The 19,214-nt window shown below is 35.1% G+C and overlaps 1 protein-coding gene across 2 annotated transcripts; it reads right to left on the minus strand.

Moving 5' to 3' along the window:
• Nucleotides 1-541: 541 nt before the first annotated feature.
• Nucleotides 542-11,239, minus strand: LOC131161328 (bZIP transcription factor 46-like). Of its 2 annotated transcripts, XM_058117017.1 has the most exons (5): nt 10,334-11,239; nt 8,892-10,215; nt 5,980-6,051; nt 5,844-5,873; nt 542-1,034 (listed from the first exon to the last, which is right to left on the minus strand). In XM_058117017.1, the coding sequence occupies exons 2-5, from the start codon at nt 10,029-10,031 to the stop codon at nt 960-962; spliced, it is 1,317 nt and encodes a 438-aa protein (XP_057973000.1). In that variant the 5' UTR covers nt 10,032-10,215; nt 10,334-11,239; the 3' UTR covers nt 542-959. The 2 variants fall into 2 exon arrangements, with proteins under 2 accessions (XP_057973000.1, XP_057973001.1); XM_058117018.1 differs by lacking the exon at nt 5,844-5,873 and having other exon boundaries at nt 5,953-6,051; nt 10,334-11,233.
• Between the last annotated feature and the right edge of the window lie 7,975 nt (nt 11,240-19,214).

The raw sequence follows: 19,214 nt of genomic DNA on the forward strand, positions 1-19,214 counted from the left end.
TTTGAGTGAAAAAATAAGTTGTTTTTGTACTGTAAAATCTATTTTAATTTCTATATTTTAATTAGTATAATCAAAGATTTATACTAATTAATTTTATTTATTCGAAGTTCTCATCCAAACTAATTAAACGATTATGAAATAGAAGACAGAAATTTGAAAAGAAGAAAAACTTTTCTGCCTTACGTATTATCCTACCTACAAAATTTATATTATTTTAAAATTACTTTAAGCTAACTGTGCACTTGAAGCCATATTCGCATTGCTGAACAATTTTTTTGAGATTTTTTAAGAAATAGCCTCTTAACAAATAATTATTAATACAGCCTAAAATGCCAATTCAACTTTTCATATATATATATATAATGGAAATTTACTAATATTTTAAAAATTAATTAGGATGACAAATAATTGCATAAAATCAATAAATAAAAGTCTTAAATTATATTAATTAAAAGTATAGAGATTAAAATAAATTTTGCTTAATAATATAGGTACTAATTTATAATTTCACTCTTTAAATATCAAAGAATGCAGCACATCATTAGGAAAATCTGAAAATGTAAGTGCAATTTACATCTCTATATCAAATGTCCAATGGAGAATAGTGATGCTCGACCATTTGGCTAATACCTGTTCCTGCCTAATCACAATTTAGGGCAGAGCAGGCAGAATGGAGCGAGGTGGAAATATTATTTTTGACCAATAATGTTAAGAGAATGGGACACATCTCTGAAATTTATATCAAACAATAACATATAAACCACAAGTTTCTTCCCTGCCCTGCCCACTAGCTGGAACAGAAGCAACCTGTGATTACAGAAACTGGAAAGTTTAATCTATGACACACTAAAGCTCTTCCTGATCTACAGCTCAAGGACGCATTGCCTCTAAAATATGTACAGCCACCTGCTATGCTTGTAATTTGATCTCGGTCGTGGAATAACGATGCTGCTAAAACTTTACCATGGCCCAGTTTGTGTTCGTCTCAAGCATCGTCTTTTACCTCCTTGTTGCATGTTCATCATCTCCAAGACCTGCATCCCCAACCAAATGCAAGAGAATAGAGGATTAGTGGGTAACATTTCCAATGTTGAAGTTTCTCCAAGAAGAAATGTAATTTTGTGTTTCTGAATCTCAAAAAAGCATTAGAAGAAGCAAACCCAACAAGCCAAACCCGATTCCATTTTACATCAATGATTCTACCATTCATTCACACAAATTTTCTCAGAAACTAGAACCTTATATTAAATTGAAAAATGACAAAACAGATGACATTTGTACTGCCATTACTTCTGACTCCCTATTTTGCAAAAAATGAGTACTTTCTCAGATGCAGATGAAACCTTGATTCATTCACACAAATTTTCTCAGAAACTAGAACCTTATATTAAATTGAAAAATGACAAAACAGATGACATTTGTACTGCCATTACTTCTGACTCCGTATTTTGCAAAAAATGAGTACTTCTCAGATGCAGATGAAACCTTGATTTTGGTTTATTTAATGTTCATTGACCAAATCAAATTGTTAAAGAGGTTGATAGTTTTTAATACAATCCAGCTGGAGAAGTAGTCTCCAACATTGGGTAACGGTGAGGTTCTTCAAACTAGTTGTTCAAGGGATGCATTCCAATCATGACCCATTGCCAGAATAGTTGGCTATGGGTTACAAATTTGTGACCTTGGTCATTTTATATTTTTCTCCAAACAGAACTTTTATCCAGTTATTTTATTTTTTGATCCTTTATAGATGACTCCGCTACAGGTTTAAGGTGGATGCAAGTCTCTAGGTATTGTACGGTGAATAATATTCAAAACCTCGTACTAGCTCCCAATTAAGGCTAACCAACAAGAAGTCAAAACTTGTGGAAATAATGCCCTAAGGCAAACGAAAAACCCAAGCAAGTCCAGGATCAGGCTAATCAAGTGTCCTAGCTACAAGGCAAACACACAACATAAAATAAGTTAACTGACATCATGAATGAGGGATGAGAACTCTCTTTTTGAATTAATAACTTTGACTCTGGATCACTTCAGAAATTCCAATAAAACAGGCTGGTTGCCATTAGAAATTCTATGACGGATTGCCCTAACACTGTTGTAGTCTATATATTGCATCTTATATTTATACATCAAAAGTGAAGGATGGTGATAGACATAACAGGAAATGTGCACAGATATGGAATGCCATAAACCTTCAATGTCGGACACATACGGAGGAGAAGTTTCTGACAAAAGAAAGGAGAAACACAATCCTAGCTTACTAGAAGTTCCCCATGCTCTTATCTTTTTGATTTGTTCCTCCATTACAAGAGAATTTGTTAAAAGAAAAAAGTGTAATTCAAATATCTAACAATTTACGTTACACAGGAACATCATTAGTATTTAATATACAAGTGACAAAAAATCTGGACACTTCAATAATTCAACCATTTACTATGACCTTTTTGAATGCCTAACCCAGCATCTTTTTTTTCAATGATACTTTATATGTTTAGCTAACCAGAGAAAAGAAATCTACCATATTGCTGCACCCCAAATATGATGATTATCAAATTCCCATACACATGTATCCTACAATCATGCCCAAATTCATGTAACAAGCATTACACAGATATAAAAAGGGAACGTTGGAAAGTATTAGTCTCGAAATTAAACTCATTAAATAGGTAATCTGGCCACTGGGTGGATAAAGACGACTGGACCTCAAAATGGGTGTATAAACACAATGGCATTGTTCAAGACTTTGAAACCCCTGGCAAGTTCCTACTGATTTCATTTTATAGTTTACCTTCCATTCTGTAAACTAGCTTCAGAATAGCAGAACATAGTCTATATTAACCACACCCTAGGTTCTTGTTGTACATTAACACCTTCCTTCCTTTCATAATAAGAGCCAGTTTGACAGGAAGCTTTTGAAACACAGTGCATACAGGTAAATAAGGAACAAGATGAATACAAAGGTTAAATTAAACAAGCATCCCACACCCAAAAGTTGATCCATATAGATCTTTCCTGCAACTCCTTAAGCACTTATTAAACGATACAAACATTTCCAATGAATTTGCCCCAAAGCATTGACAAAAAATTAACATAGGCAAATGCAGGAAACAACCTCCTTAATCTGAAATAATAAAAGATGAGGGATTTGCACATGGTTTTATTGTAGCTAGGGAAGTTCTATGGTAGATTCTAGAAAAAAACACGGAAGGTGTAGTATGTATATGAATTTCATTAGGGATACGTACGTTAAGAGTAATGACTAGTGTTAGCACTAAAAGTGGGGAGTCTAGGGAATTTTCTATCACAATAAGCATACATTAAAGGTCGACTTTGAGTCCTTATCTTTTTACATTAGTGATGGATGAACTTACTAGCAGCATCCAAAATGAAGTTTCATGATGTATTTTGTTTCAAATGATATTGTCTTGATTGATGAAACTAGATGTTGAAAAAAATCTAAGTTAGAATTATGGAAAAGCAATACTTACACCCCCTAGATATCAAAGGTGTAACAAAGTTAACATTTGCTAACTAAAGTAATAAAAATACTTCTATATCCTTTCGTTCTAATTGCACTCCATCTTACTTGGTAGCAAGTAGCAACTTCTTGATGACAAAAATCAAACAACTGTAGGATTGTCAAGATTTGTTGAGAAGTTTCAAATATCATTTAAATTCCCTATGTATAAAATGCATTAAATTTTATGAATATATAAAAAATTATTTTATTTATTAAAATTAAATTATTTCTTTAGTTAAGTTCTTTTGGATAGTACAATGCTATTCATAAGATATATATTATGTGAATAAGTAAAAATTACAATGTAATGAATATATAGTATATGCTATTTTATTAATGTGTATTATACTACCCATGTAATGCGGATATAGCATAAAATTTATTAATAATATTATTCCTTAGGTTTATAGGGGTAATTTTCTTTAAAAAAAAATTTAATCATTCATATGCCATATGCATTACAATATCCGTTAGATTAAACTATTTTTTGTTAACAGAATGAGTTCTTTACAACTATGAATATAGTTTTTTTTTTGGTGGGGGGGGGGGGGGGGGGGGTTGTAAGTGTCACTTTTAGAAGTTTAAGGGAGTATTTGTAGTGAATGTATAGTTTAGGGGGTGTAAGTATATTTTCTCCTTAGATTTTAAGATAAGAAAAAATATGATAGAATATATGAAATGTAATTTTAATCATAATAGGAGGTGATGGGGATCAAAATGCACCTCGAATATCTTTCGTGGATATTATGACACGTGGACGACCACCCGAAATCCACCATCGGATGTGAAATTTATTTGCAGCAATTGAAGCTTCTCTTGGACGCTAACTTGAAAAGAGGGAGACAACTTGCAAGTCAAAGAGTCTTGGTTTTTCAAGAAGCATGACAACTTGCAAGTCAAAGAGTCTTAGGTTTTCAAGAAGCATTTATTTCATTTTAAGTTCCTAGACTCCACAATTATAATTATTCTAGTTCCTAGGCACCTATTTCCTATGACAAACTATTTCCTAGGAACCTCATTATGTATGCTTGAAATGTTTTATTTTACTTTTGCATTTTCTTTAATATCTTAAGAAGCCATGTGCAAGTCATGCGCATGCTCATGTAAGGCTATAAATATGTCATCACTTGTTGTAAAAGGAGACTTTGAATTATCAAATTAAAGAAGCCTTTGCTTAAGCTTGTGAAGCTTGCTCCTATCCTTGTGAGTGAGTAGTGTGAGGCTACATTCTGTCTCTCCGGAGATTGGGTGGTGAGAGACCACGACAACATCAGCATCATCATCAACACTACACGTTCACCACTCTTTCACAGCTCACAGCCACAACCTTCCTCATGCTTCATTCTTGTCTCTAGATTCCTAAGGATCAACAAGCTTGTTCGTGGTGCGATCGAGTACTCATGTGTCTTGGTGTTTGTCATTCCGAACATTTTAGTAAGCTCATTTCAATTCCTTGTTTGTGACCATCTAAAACAGCCCCTACAGGTACCTTGTAAACCTTGAAACTCTACCCAAATCTTTGATTGAAAAACCTTGCTCATTCCTAGATTTTCAACATGAAAATGCTTCCTAGTACCGTGCTTAGGGATATTTGATTCGTATGTTACGACTTGTGATCTAAGACTTTTAATATAACATCTTTTAAGTGAACTTGATTACTTGAATGAAATGACCAACTAAAGGCTTTTAACCAAATCATATACGTTTTCAAAATATCAACAACTTGTAATTATTAGAATATGTTTGTAATGTTCATGCTTGGATAATTCAATTCTTCCATAGATTATGATATTGTGTGTGTGCTACAAAAAGGGTCAACTGCAGGACTAGGGCTACTTAGAACCGTCCTACATTAGGAGGAATATGGAGTAAAAATTAAACTTTGATGGTCAACAAATTAATAGTAATAGTAGATCTTAATACCTTGGATCAGGCATACATGTGCATGCCTGCGCACATTATAAAATTAAAAAAAAAAAAAATGAAGACAACTTCATGACAGTTCTAGAAAGTGCACCATTTTTAAGGAAACAATTTAAAAACTCTTTCAGGATGTGCTCATCCAAGCAGCTATTCAGCATCTACGATTTTCTATAGTTGTAAATAACAGTGTTCATCTCTTAAATCAAATACGTAAAAGTAAGAGCAAGAAATCCAGGTCACAAAGTGAATGCAGGAAAACTTAAAAGCATGATAGAAATATGTCTTCATTCGCATTAACCATGGGACACTAGTCATGACAAGTTTATCAAAATATCAATTTTGTTGTGTTCGACTATATTGATTTGTCATAATTTGTCGAAAGGCAAATCTATAATACCTGATTTTTCTGCATTTCCATAATTTCTTCCTGCAGAAACCAGAATACAGTCAATGAGGATTCACTGCTATCCCTTGAAAAAAATGAACTAAAGACAAAATTTTCATACATGTGCAAGCCATATCCATAAAAATACCTGTTTCTTTTGCAATTCTTGGTTCTCCTCCTTTAGTTTTGCAACTTCTGCCTCCAATTCCATTGTATAAGCCTTGCAAAAGCAAAAAATGAACAATAAAGAGAGAGAAAGACTTACCAAGAAAGTTACCATTGAACGCACAGCTAGAATACCATAACTATTCTATTGTTTCAAGGTTGACATTATAAAGATTGAGCTAGTCAAATGTTTATAATGGTATTGAAATGTGGCTGTGTTTTTAGACAACAAGAAATTTTATTAAGAAGAAAGAGAGAAATTATGAACTAAAAGAGACAAGATATAATCAAAGGCGAGATGAATAAAGGGATAGAGAAAATCAAAACAACTTGCTCAAAAAACCCTTCTTCAGACCCACGGCGTCCTACTTGATGGAGCATTACAATTGTCCACTTCTCTCTGCTGCCTTGTTTCCTGACCTCCAGAACTAGTCATGTCCATACCAGAAGTTATTAGGCCTCAAATTTTCCTCATTTACCTCCTCCCTGGTGTAAACAGGTATTGGTAAAATACCATCTCCTTAACACAATAACACCATTATCTTGATCCCTCTGAGCTTGATAGGAGCCTTCAACAGAGACCTTCCACTGTCATCTATCAAAAAATGGGAACCCGTCCGACTCTACAGTATACATTTCCGATGCATGAAAAACAATCTAATAATAAACCATTGCTGCACCCAAAGTCGCTATCATTTAACTTCCCACCTTCAACTCATCTCTTCAACTTTTGCTAACAGTCCTAACACCACCTTCACTCCCTAGAACCATTCACTGAAACCAGCTCGTAGTCCACAAGAGAAAAATCCCATCACCATTTCTCGCATGAAATTTTTTCGTGCACAGCTCAGAATTACTTCCTCATTTCACAGCTCAGAATTACTTCCTCATTTCTTAAGAAATTTACACACTTCAATACCCAACCAGCATCTTGCACACCTAAACCCTAAACTTATGAACCACCACCAATGTGCCTGGCAATGTCCAGGGAACTCTTTTATACGCCCACCCTCCCCTCCCTCCAAATAGCTACCTGACATCCTCATCCTGTACAACATGATTCACTGTATACTTCCTGAAATTATTATGATCAGTCTCTCTTTGTGTGAACATGAACATCCTTTTTCCCCAGTAGGCAAGCTGTTCAGACGGAGATTGTTGCCAAAACTCATAAGCATTTGATCTCTCACTGAAGAATCTCATAGCCACCATCATGATTTTTTTTTTATTTTTTTTATTTTCTTAAACTAGATTTTCCATCATCTCAAAACAAACTGGTTTGTTACAACTTCTCACAAGCTGTAACTTATTATAATATTTCATCTCTTGCCATATCAGAATGTTATCATATAGTTACCATTCCGTCACATAAGGAAACCAACCTTTCATGTAGGTTGGATTACATCATGCCTGGGGATGACCAAAGCTGAATATTAGTGATGAGTAAACTCTATAAAGTGACAAAAGGATGGCACTCATTACTATTTTCATTTGCATCCTTGGTGTTGAATTGTAGGATTTGAAGCCCTTCTTCAAACAAAGCAAAGCTGTGAAGCAACCTTGATGTGGAACAAGGTTTCACAAAACAATGACCATGGCAAAAAAAAAAAAAAAACTCAAATTTAAGAACTTTCTGCTCCTAAAATTTCCAGCACAAGTTTCTTTGTTATCATGGAATTTAAATGGCCCCTCTCATAATGCCCTTAACCCAATGTAAACAATCCTTCGCAGCAGCATAGAATCCAATGTCACAGCAGTAGCAGTATTTGCATGCACTAACATTCTCACCCTTCCACATCATGCAGTACATCCCCGATGAAGCTGCTCAAGAACACCTGTTTTCAGACGAAATCATTTGTGGAATGCCAGATCTTTGTGCAGTCTCATGGATTTTTTTATTGGAGGAAGAAACCTAGACATTCATACAGAAGACAGTCAATAATAAGTCATCCAGAAGGTTACTGCAAGGTAAATCCAGAGTGACTATCACAATTCAGTGTCTGCACTACTTGCTGTCAATAGCAAGTGCAAGAAAAGAAACTTTTGCAGTCTTCCTTTTGTTTGTGCATCCTACTTCATTCAGGAACTTAAATTATATGTTCAGTATTTGCAGGATCCATGCTCAATAGAAAATATTGGCCCTATAGCATGCAAAGTTACTGATAAATGAGATTCTTCAACAAAGATGTGGCCAACAGGAAAGGAAGTGCAATTTCTATTAACGATAGTATGGGGAAAAAGTGAATCAGTTTGACAAGTTGGATGCATCATGTTTGTAGAGACTAGTAGTAGTAATTGAGCAAACATGGCTTAAGTTTTGCTTTTAAGTTATGGCTTCCAACAGACTACAATTTCAGAGCAGAAGTCCGATACATGACTGAAGTATCTACAATAATAGATAATGAGTAATATAGTTTGAAGATTCAGAAGCAAATTCAGGGCACTGTAGACCTCTCATCAAGTCGTGCACATGTGATGAGTAGAGAGTGTAGATTCTCTAGCCTACATGTTACAACTTGATAATTGGGTTTCAATTTCCTACTCACACAGGGTCAGTAACTGTCTACTAATTATGGGGGAAATATATAATCAACTCTCCCCAAGGAAGTTTAGGTTAATTCTACTCCGAGTACAAATAAAACTCTTGGACAAATTTAGAATAATTGTAGGAAGACCTTTCTACAAAACGAACAGTCTAGAGAGAGATATCATCCCTTGAAAACTGTAATTTATCCAACCTAATAGGAATAACTGAAAATTGGGTGTCTATTCTGTAAGTGTTCATTAGACTATGCATATATGCACATACAAACCAGAACAACAGCTCATAGAGATTGCCAAATTAAATATACTCATAAGGTACACAAGGTGCAATAATAATTCAACAAACAATACCTGCTTACGAGCCCTTGATCGTGCAGCTGACTCTCTATTCTTTATCATTCTCCTCTGCCTCCTCTCTACAACCTTCTCAATAGCACCACTGCATTTCCTTCCACGTATACCTCCATTGAACATGTAAGGAACTGGAGACACAGAAGATGTATCCCCATTACTCTTCCCAATCCCATCCGATGAAAGCTGGTTTGCAGGAGATCCTGCAGCAATGGTAACAGCCCCAGGCCCAATACCAACCATGCCCATCCCTCCACCTTGTAGGGCAGTGCCCTGGACCAGATTGCCATTTATAGCCGAATCTGCAATTCCAACAATTCCACCCCTAATCCCTGTACTTCCCAGCTGAGCGCTACTCGGTAAAGGTACTGGAGATGTGTAAGCTGAAGCTGTTTCCTTGGGGAACAATTGTTGTTGCTGCTGCTGGTGCTGTGGGGCTGGTTGTTGCATCAGCTGCTGCTGCTGCGATCTAACCCCATTTACATTCAATGGTAAATTAAGGGATTGCATAGTAATTTGATTATTAGTCTCTGGAATTCGACTGCCCATCAATCCAGAATTCCGACCCACGTTTTGAAATCCAATGCCTAAGGCCGAGTTATTATCACAACCATAAAAGCCAACGGGTTTCCCCGCCGATTGGGCATCTTCCCTCACTACACCTGCCCTAACCAAGAACTCCTCCAAAGTCATCTCCCCCAAAGTCTGCTGCCTCTGCTGTAAATTTGGAGCTGCGTTGTTGCCGCCCCCTTCCTTTCCTCCACCATATTCTTTTGATAGATCTTTCCAAACCTCGTCCACAGTCTTCTGACTCAGTGTCCTTGGCAACGTTAAGGAGCCCTGCCTCTGCAAATACCCACCTGGGCCAGGGATACCCCCTCCTTGTTGGCCACCACCTCCACTTGAAGACCCCACAGTCTGCTGAGTTTCTTCAGCACTCCAAATGTTCTTCAGCAGCTCATCCATGTTCATTGACCCGAAATCTTTTCCAGAACTACCGATGGTACTCTGAAACTCGTCGAAGGTCAGGGAGTAGATCGAAGGTTGTCTAGTCAGCGGCAAATTTCCCGCCAGCTTTCCGCCGCCGCCGCCTTCAACCGCCGGCGGCGGAGGCTCATTTCCAAAATTCTTGAAGTTCATTTTATTCCTCCTCGTCTCGTAAATTCTTAATGGAACAGTGTTGGAAGCTGATCTGAGCTAACAGCGTCATACATCCATCAAAACCATCCCGACAATCAAATCTAATCTCTCTTCCGTCTTCTTTCTTACTTCCTCCTAGTTACCGTCTTCAAATTCGCATCCAAAATCAAACACCGGGAGATAACTGATATTTTTCAAGGGAAAAAAATAGAGAGGAATTAAACTTTCCCACCAATAAATAAGAAACTAAAATTAAGAAATCAATGAAAAAATCATAAAATCCAATAATTCACAGTTGCTACCTTAACTCGCAAAGCAGAACTCCAGCACCCAACCGTAAAATCCACGTTCGAACGAAAACTGAGCTCAAATTCTCAAAATGCTAACCCACCCAAGTGCACTTCAATCACGGACTATTCGTTGATTCAACACTCACAATCCAGATTCACAGAAAAGAAGAAAAATATAATCACCACAAAAAGTTCATCATTAAAAGGGAAATTTAAAAATAAAAATAACCGCACACAACACGAATTAATCACCAGAAAAATACAATTAAATGGAGTTTTGATTTCTTAAAAATGCTGAGAAAAACAAAAAAAACCAAAGTAGAAACAATGATTTTTTACTTTTTTTTTTTTTTTTTTAAAATTTGGAAAGGAGGGGTGGTCTATAGACTGTAGCCGTTTCTTGGAGGGGGTTGCGTCTTCTTCGGGAATTAGGGATTTGGTGGAGCGACAGGTGGCGGACGGCGAGACCGTGCGACTTTTATGCACTGTATTTTAGTGGGCTATTTCAGGAAGTATGGGCCGGCCTGACCAATAATTTATTTAATAATAATATAATTGGACCAGGACCGTCTGCATCGGAGACGTGGCCCAATGGGGGAGGAGGAAGGATGCTGATGCGACGTCTAGCCAATTGGGGCTCGATAGGTGGGAGCATCGCAGCCGTCCACGTAGCGTGAAAGTATGAGTCAGATGCGGGCGGTAGTTGTCTCTTTTTTGGGACCGTGACGTGGGGAGTGGGCAGGGGAAAAGCAGAGGGCACAGTTAACAGTGACCGGACGAGAGGCGGAGGGAGAGGGCGGTGAGCTTTACCGCTCCGTCGGGGATGGCAATGAATCCGGCAGCGATGGAGGACGCGTGTCCCGCTCCGCTTTCGGCCGTCCCATCTTAAATGCTATCTCTGTTTACCATTTTCCCACCGGCAGTTTTTGACTATTGTATTTATATATATATATATTTACTTATTTACGAGTTTATAAAGGAAAAATTTATATATATTTTTTGTGTTTAAGTATTTTTGTATTATAAATTAACCTTTTAGTTCAATTTTCAAAATCCCTTTGTATTATTTAATTTTTTTTATTTTATATATATATTTATAAATTTTAAAAAATAGAGAACTATGAAGCACATAGACCTGGCAAAGCGGATCGGGTCGGTTTATCCGTGGCGGATAAGGCGGATTATCGGGTGAAAAAATCATAATCCATATTCGACTCGTTTAAGTGGCGGATTAGGCGGTTTCGGGTCGGATAATTCATGGCGGATGAGCGGATAATCCGCCATTCTCAAATATAATTTTATTAATAATTTATTTTTGTCATAATAATTTAAATTGTATACTAAAACTTGCAATTAGTTTGTGTATTAACTTTTTTAGTAACTATATCAATCATTCAATCATTTATACTAATTAACAACTCCTAATTCATACAAGTAAAGCTGTAAACAGTAAAACACAATAAATTAATCTCAATCCAACTCAAAATAAAAACTCAAACTGTGTGACTCGTGTGAGTGTGAGTCTAAAATCTAAACATTATAATTGTTCTTACAGCATGTGAGTTTCTTTAAATACAACTATTTTCAAATCGTGTGAATCTCTCAAAATAAAACTATCAACAAACTAAAAAAAATCTCAATCCATCCTTCAAATAACTTCAAAATTATTTGAATGCCTTGAATTAATTGAAATGCTTTCATTTGTGACATCAAGCTTTCATCTTCTTCTCCTCGTGTGCCTATCATGAAAGAATTCAAAATATAATTTAAGTTATTAATTGAATAACATAAATTGAACTTATTAATTAACATCTCAAAAGTTACAAGTTATCAAACTGGAAAAAAAATTACAAATAATTTATTCAACACTACAAGTTAAAACAACAAATAAAAAATAATTTATCGACTACATAATTTTCAAAGATAAATAGAAGCACTAGCTGCACAACCTGTGCTAGTGTAGTAATATTCAAATAAGGTCAAATAGAGCAAGATGATACACTAGATGAGGTACGACCTGCTCTTTCAGCTTGAGCAATATCTTCAGCAAGTTCTTCCTTATCTACAAATTCTTCAACTGCATTCAAATTTTAAAATATAAATAAATATTGCATAATACATAGTATTTATAATAACATAGAAATATAATTAAATAAGCATACCTCCTCGACTATACAGCCAATCACGAGTTAAAATGATAGTTTCAGCATTATCAGGCGTAAGAGAACTACATGACATATTTATCACTTTTCCTCCAATACTAAATGCTGATTCCGATGCAACAGTTGATATTGGAATTGATAAGATATCTCTTGCCATTCGAGAAAGAATCGGATACCTATATTCATGACTCCTCCAAAAGTCCAAAATATCCAATTCTTTATCACAATCTACCATCCTCTCTCTAAAAAAACATTTCTAGTTCTGACATTGGAGCTTCTTCATCTTCCTTAGCAAAAGCTTTAAAACCCTAAAAACAAGTATATAACAATAGAAATATAAAAATTCTATAGATGTATAATAAAAGTAAATAAAATTTGTACTTAAAAAAAAATCTTACTTTTAGTGTCACGTCAACTGATGTTGCAATAGGTGTCATATGACCACGATCATGACTAATAGATGCTTCAAAGGAAGGCATTTTATTAGAAGTCAAAGGGGAGTGGTGCTTCACATACTCATCAAAAAGTGAATGCATCTCACGCTAGATGTCGTTTACTCGATCTTTCCAAGACATTGGTTGCACTTCTTTTAAACAAAAAGATACAAATTGTATCTTGAAACGAGGATCCAGAATAACAGCCATTGCCAAAATTTTACTATAATCTGACCAGTATTTGTCAAATTTCCCTTGCATTTGAGTAGCCACATTCTTTAAAAAGATATCATCACCCAATGCTGCATTAAGTAAAGTTACTTGTACCTTCCATACTCCTTGAAAGTACAAATTTGCAGTTGAATAAGATGTCCCAGAAAAAAGATTTGTCAAGTCATAAAAAACCTTCAAGAAACTAGCAATTTTCTCAATTTCCTTCCATTCATCATCGTTTGGGCAAAACTTGAAATTCTCCTCACTAAACCTGAATTGGCAAATAGCATCTCTATAGTATAAAGCACTTTCAAACATCATATAAGTAGAATTCCACCTAGTAGGACAATCTTGGCGAAATCCTCTCACACGTGGCACTCTCACCTTTTCACAACATTCATGAAATCTAAACTTTCGGTGTTGTGAATGCTTCACATATTTGACATAATCTCGTATTTTGTCCACAGCGAAATGAGATAATTTTAGGCCATCTTGGACAATGAGATTCAATATGTGAGTGCAACAACGAACATGAAAAAATTTTCCTTCCCTTACCAAAGCATTTTTCAAGTTCAAATTAGACTTCAAAAACTCTACAAAACAGTCATTGGATGTAGCATTGTCCAATGTTATGGAAAATAGCTTCTTGTCTATACCCCAATTCACCAATAAGTCCATGACTTTGTTACTAAGTGCTAGACCAGTGTGTGGAGGAGGCATGCTTGAAAAACTCAATACTTTCTTCTGAAGCTTCCAATTTTATCCACAAAATGTGCAGTTAAACATAAATAGCCATCAGTATTTAACGAAGTCCATAAGTCCGAAGTAAGAGAAATTCTACTAGAATTATTCAATAAAAGCTCACGAATGTGCTCTTTTTCCTTGAAAAAAACCCTCATAACATCAGCTTTTGCAGTATTTCTTGTCACAAATTTTGTCTCTGGATTTAATTCTAAAGCCCATTCATGAATTCCTTCATACTCAACAAAAGAAAATGGCAAATTGTGTCTCACAATTGCCATTGCCAACTTCCTACGTTGTACAACTTGATCAAGTTTTCGTGTATGCAAAGACAACTTTCCATCACCTTGACTCATTAGCATTTGTTTCAAATCACTATTTTTCTTTCCCATGCATTTTTTCATATGACAATGTAAGTTTGATGTCCCAGAGTTCTTACTATGGTAAAGATATTTCTTAGGACAATACTTACATGAACATATTGTTTATCTCCACTTTCAATCAACTCAAAATCTGTCCAAATACTAGATGTTTTTTTCCTAGCTCTTTTACCTGTGGAGTTGTTTCTTTTGTAGGTTCTGTGTTTGATGAATCTGGCAACTGAACTTCTTCTTCACTCATTTCATCATTTTGATCAATTGAATTTGCTATTGACTGAGACATTTTTTTTCCCAAATCCTTGTAATGCACTGCAAAAAATTATGAAATGGGATTAAATGTTTACATTGCCTAGCGAAAGATTAAATTCATCTTGAAACAAAAACAATGCTACTATGCAGGCCTACAACAATAACAAGGTAGAGATGTCAAAGTATTTAAAATGACAAAGGCCTACAACAATAGCAATGCAGAAATGTCAAAGTATTTAACATGACAAATAATGTAGTTGCTAGAAGTATTGGCTTAGAGCTAAAAATTCATATTTTCATTAGCCTTCACTAACTTGAACATTGGTTTTTTTTTCTATAAAGGAGGAATTAAATAGAATTAAATTTCTTCGGTACCAAGGCTTTAAAGAAGGAATTAATGCTTTTACTAAGGACTCCATTATCAAAGAATTGCACTCAACCTATTAGCTAAGACTTTAGTAATAATCTCAAGGTTGATAGATGGATTAAGAGAACTTTATTTTTATAGGCCTATATATATTATGTTAATTTTTTTTTATGACAATAACACGTTTTCTATGAACAGAACAATTTGAATATTATGATTGTTTGAGCAACAAACACTAACCATGCATAGGATTCATGGGAAGAGCATAGATTTTTAGGACATAGATTTGGATATGCGTTACTTTGAACAAACCATAATACAAAATTGTGTTGATTTTATTTCAAAAATCCACACAAATTCAATTCCATGTTCCAAAATCCAAGCTCATAACACTATCCAGGCATGTTATGGTTTATTGCATGTTTAGTACACAAGAATATAATGAAATCAAGCGACATGAAATCATATTTATTACTCAGTTTTGTCATTCTCTTCATTTACATTTTTCATTCCATCCAACTCTTATCAATTTACACGACAATATATTTAGTAATGTTTTGCAATGTCAAATTGTATTTCCTGTAAGTGTATGTTTTACAAAAATGAGTTTTTATTTTCAAGAAAGCTAGAAAAGGATTTCTTCTATTATTGTTTTCCAGCTCTTCTGCACAAATACTAGAAAACTACAAAGCAAGGTATGTCATCTTTTGTAATTCTTTGAAAAAATAAAAATTATTTTTCACAACTGAGGTCCTTTAACTTTTTCAATGACTGGATTGCAGTACCAAAAATGCCCACAACGGGAAACATCCATGCATAATTAGGGGAAAACATAAACACTGCTGTGGCAAGCCTAAGTTACAATTTGCAAATACCAATTCTTTAAACAATTTGCAAGGAATCAATATTTAATATATTTAAAATTAAATAAAAATAGAAGCATGGCTCATGGATGCATGAAGAAGAAAAGTAAAAAAATAAAATAAAAATACAATAAACAGTAGCATGGCTCATGGATGCATGAAGAAGAAAAGTAGAAAAATAAAATAAAAATACACAACACAGTGACAGTGGAGAAAAATAAGTCCGAAGTAACAGCAGTCGTGCTGTTGTGTTTCTTCACTGTGGAAACACTTCCACTTCCACTGTGGAAGTGTGGATTGTGGAACAGACAAATAGGGGTGGAACTGTGGAAGCCTGGAAGGCATAAACCAGAGCGGAGCTCAGAGGGAAACCAGTAACCAAACTACCTTCTGAGTTCTGAGTTCTAAAGCCCCCTCCTGCTGGTTCGAAGCTCCTCGCACCTGCTGGTTTGAAGCTCCTATTGATTCGAAGCGCAAAGCTCCTGGAACCTGCTATGGCGATTGCAAAGACTGGTTCGAAGGATCGAAGAAACTCATGACTCAGAGGGCCGAGGGAAGAGGGCTTCGAAGGGTCGAAGAAGAAGGGTCTTGTGCGGCGGCAGCGACGCCTAGACTGGTTTCCACTTCTCCTTGTCTGAGTGATTCAGTCTCTAGTGTCTGTGGCTAGGGCTCGAATGGAGGAATCGCGAATGGGGCTGACCTGGGTGGGGGCTGGAAGATTGGGAGCCTGAGGGTGGGAGTCTGGGAGGGCCGAGGGACTCAATAGTCAAGAGGGGCAGTGGGGCACGCATGTGGGCCGTGGGTGCTTGGGCCGGGGCATTGACCATTGGGCCTTTGAATTTTGGGCAGTGCTTCAGTGTCAGTGGGCTTAGGGGCAGTGGGTTGTGGCTTGTGGGCTATTTTTATGAGTTAATAGTTAAGCGGGTTGGCGGATATCCGCCGGATAAACCCGACCCGACCCGCTAAGGGGGCGGATATGAAAATTAAAACTCATATTCGACTCATTTAACAAACGGATGATCATGAGTCGGTTAGAACGGGTCGGATACGGTTCGGATTAACGGATTTTTATCCATTTTGCCAGGTCTAGAAGCACACACATAATATATGTCTATGACTAATTTAAATTAAATTAATTATTCAAAAACTAGTAACGAGTTTGGAGCATCAAGTATATTCAAGTTTAATTTAAGTTTGACTCAACTTTCATAATTTTATTAAAAATTTAATAAATAAGTTTGATAATTGTAAACTGGTTCGACTCCCTTGAAATTTTAGTAAACAAACCTAAATAAAAGTATTCAAGTTTAAGTTGAGCATACATCGAGATTAAGATCAAATTGAGTCAAAAATTTAATTATCAAAGTTTGAACAATGTAAAGTTTGGTTCAACTAGATTCATTTGCAGTATTAAAAGTGTATACGAATTTAATGAAGAAGTTTGAACACAATATAACAAATCATTAGCATTCACTTTTTTAAGATTTTACATGTTGATGTTTCATAATGGATCAAGTTTCACATATCAAAGATTTTCAACTTCTCATAAATTCTTGAAAACCTTTTAAACCTAACAAAAATAATAAACTCAAGGGGTTATAAAAAAAATAATTTTAAGAATTGTTGCAAGTGAAGTTTGACTAGAATTATACATTGACAAAAAGACAATGATCCCTCCTGGAGTTTGTCAATAAGACACAAACCTCTCTCTTATATTTACAAATAAAAAAAAGTCAGGGTTTTTTAAGGAGGTATATAGTTTTTGGTAAATCTTATGAGAGATCTATGACATTTTTGAAATATCAGAAAAAGTGTCTATCTTTTTGCCAAATATTGGAGAAATTAGTGTTTCCAAAATAAAATATATGAATGAATAAGTAACAACAATTCTAGAGGGGAAGTGGACCCTAGGAAGCTATAAAAATAGACTCATTCATAAAAATAAATAAATAAATAACAATAACAACAAATATTAACCCCCCCCCCCCCCCCACAAATTTTTTCTTCATTTTTTTTTTCATTTGTCACATTGTGCTTCTCTACCAACTAGCCTAAAAAGTCTTTTCTCGCACTTCCTTTAGTCTTTTTGAGAAAAGAAAAGATATTACCTTTAAAAAGAAAAAGAAAAAAAAGAGTCGAGAGAAAAGGATTAGGAGACAAATGCAACCTCCCCTAGTGAGGAAGGTCCAAGGACAAAAGGGTTTGATATAAAACTATTTTTCCTTAGACTACCCTTTAGTTTAAGAAGAATTTTTTTAAAAATAAAATAAAAAATAAAGAAAAAGATAAATGAAAATGCGCATGTCCAATTGAAACACATGACACAAGAATTCCTAATTCATTAAGATTGAAATTCAAATATTATGAAATCATGGCCCTATGATGTAGAACTCTAGATAGGGGGTTGGGGTGAGAGCTTTAAGTTCTTTTAAAATGGCTTCCCATGTTCTATCTCATGGCTAAAAATTGGCATGAAAGACTTTTTGTGGCTCTCTTTTCTCTAGACTCTAGTGTGCATGTGTAGGGCATGCTTGGAGTATTTAAATGTGGAATTGGGTCCTTGAAATTGAATTCCAAAAAGACAAAGCTAGTTAGTGCAGCACATTGGTAAATTCAAATTTTGGTTTTTTGACTCTTTCTTATCTTAGATGCCTTTCACACTTCCCAAGATTATAATTTAGAATTTTATTATAAAAATCTCAAACTCGAATTGTTCGGACGTTTCTTTTTAGAGTCCAAGGACATGTTGAAAATTTAGAATTCTTATACCTTATGTTTAGAGAGAGTTGGGATCGAAAGTTATATTAGATTTAGATAAGATGCAGTATAAAATTGTATTACAATTTGTCCATATTAACCCAAATTCAAATTTAAAATGCAGCGAATATGCAAGAAAAAATGTAAAGAATTATTTGCATAATGTTTTTTGAAGATAATTTTTGCCCTCAAACTTATAATAAAATTTGACCATTTTACTATTTTTTCTTTGGCTAAATTTTGAGATTGTGTTTGGAGCATGTGCTTCCACACGCAGGGTAATAAACTAGTGCCGACATCTTAAATTAATTTTTATAATGAAGCTACTATTTATTATGTTCCTTAACCCGCACATCCTAATGTATATCGGAGCTTGAAATTATTGTATTGTAGGCACAATGTTTTAATCTCGGGAGAGTAGAAAGGAATGCACGGGATGAGAGGTATGCTCATATGCTCGCGTTCACTGTAACTTCTAACTTTGATTTAAATTTGTATTCGACTAAATCTATCTAAAATTTAAATTTAAATCCTATTCTCAAACACAACATAAGTGTATGATATTATGAAATTTGAGACTTGAATTTGAATTTGTATAAATTTAGTATAATTTTGTAATATATTTTATCCGAATCTATATAATTTTAATTCTAAAATCTGAACATCATGTTTCCAAGGTGAAAAAAAAAAAAACAATGTACACTACTATATTATGCAAGTGAAAAAA

This window comes from Malania oleifera, chromosome 8 (assembly GCF_029873635.1).
Source record: "Malania oleifera isolate guangnan ecotype guangnan chromosome 8, ASM2987363v1, whole genome shotgun sequence".
NCBI lineage: Eukaryota > Viridiplantae > Streptophyta > Magnoliopsida > Santalales > Ximeniaceae > Malania > Malania oleifera.

Excerpts from the sequence above, each read along its gene's own strand:
- LOC131161328 (XM_058117017.1), bottom strand. The coding sequence starts at position 10,031 with ATGAACTTCAAGAATTTTGGAAATGAGCCTCCGCCGCCGGCGGTTGAA. Across the intron at positions 6,052-8,891 it reads GATCAAGGGCTCGTAAGCAG|GCTTATACAATGGAATTGGA; the intron begins GTATTGTTTGTT and ends TGCTTTTGCAAG. Across the intron at positions 5,874-5,979 it reads AAGAATTGCAAAAGAAACAG|GAAGAAATTATGGAAATGCA; the intron begins GTATTTTTATGG and ends TGGTTTCTGCAG.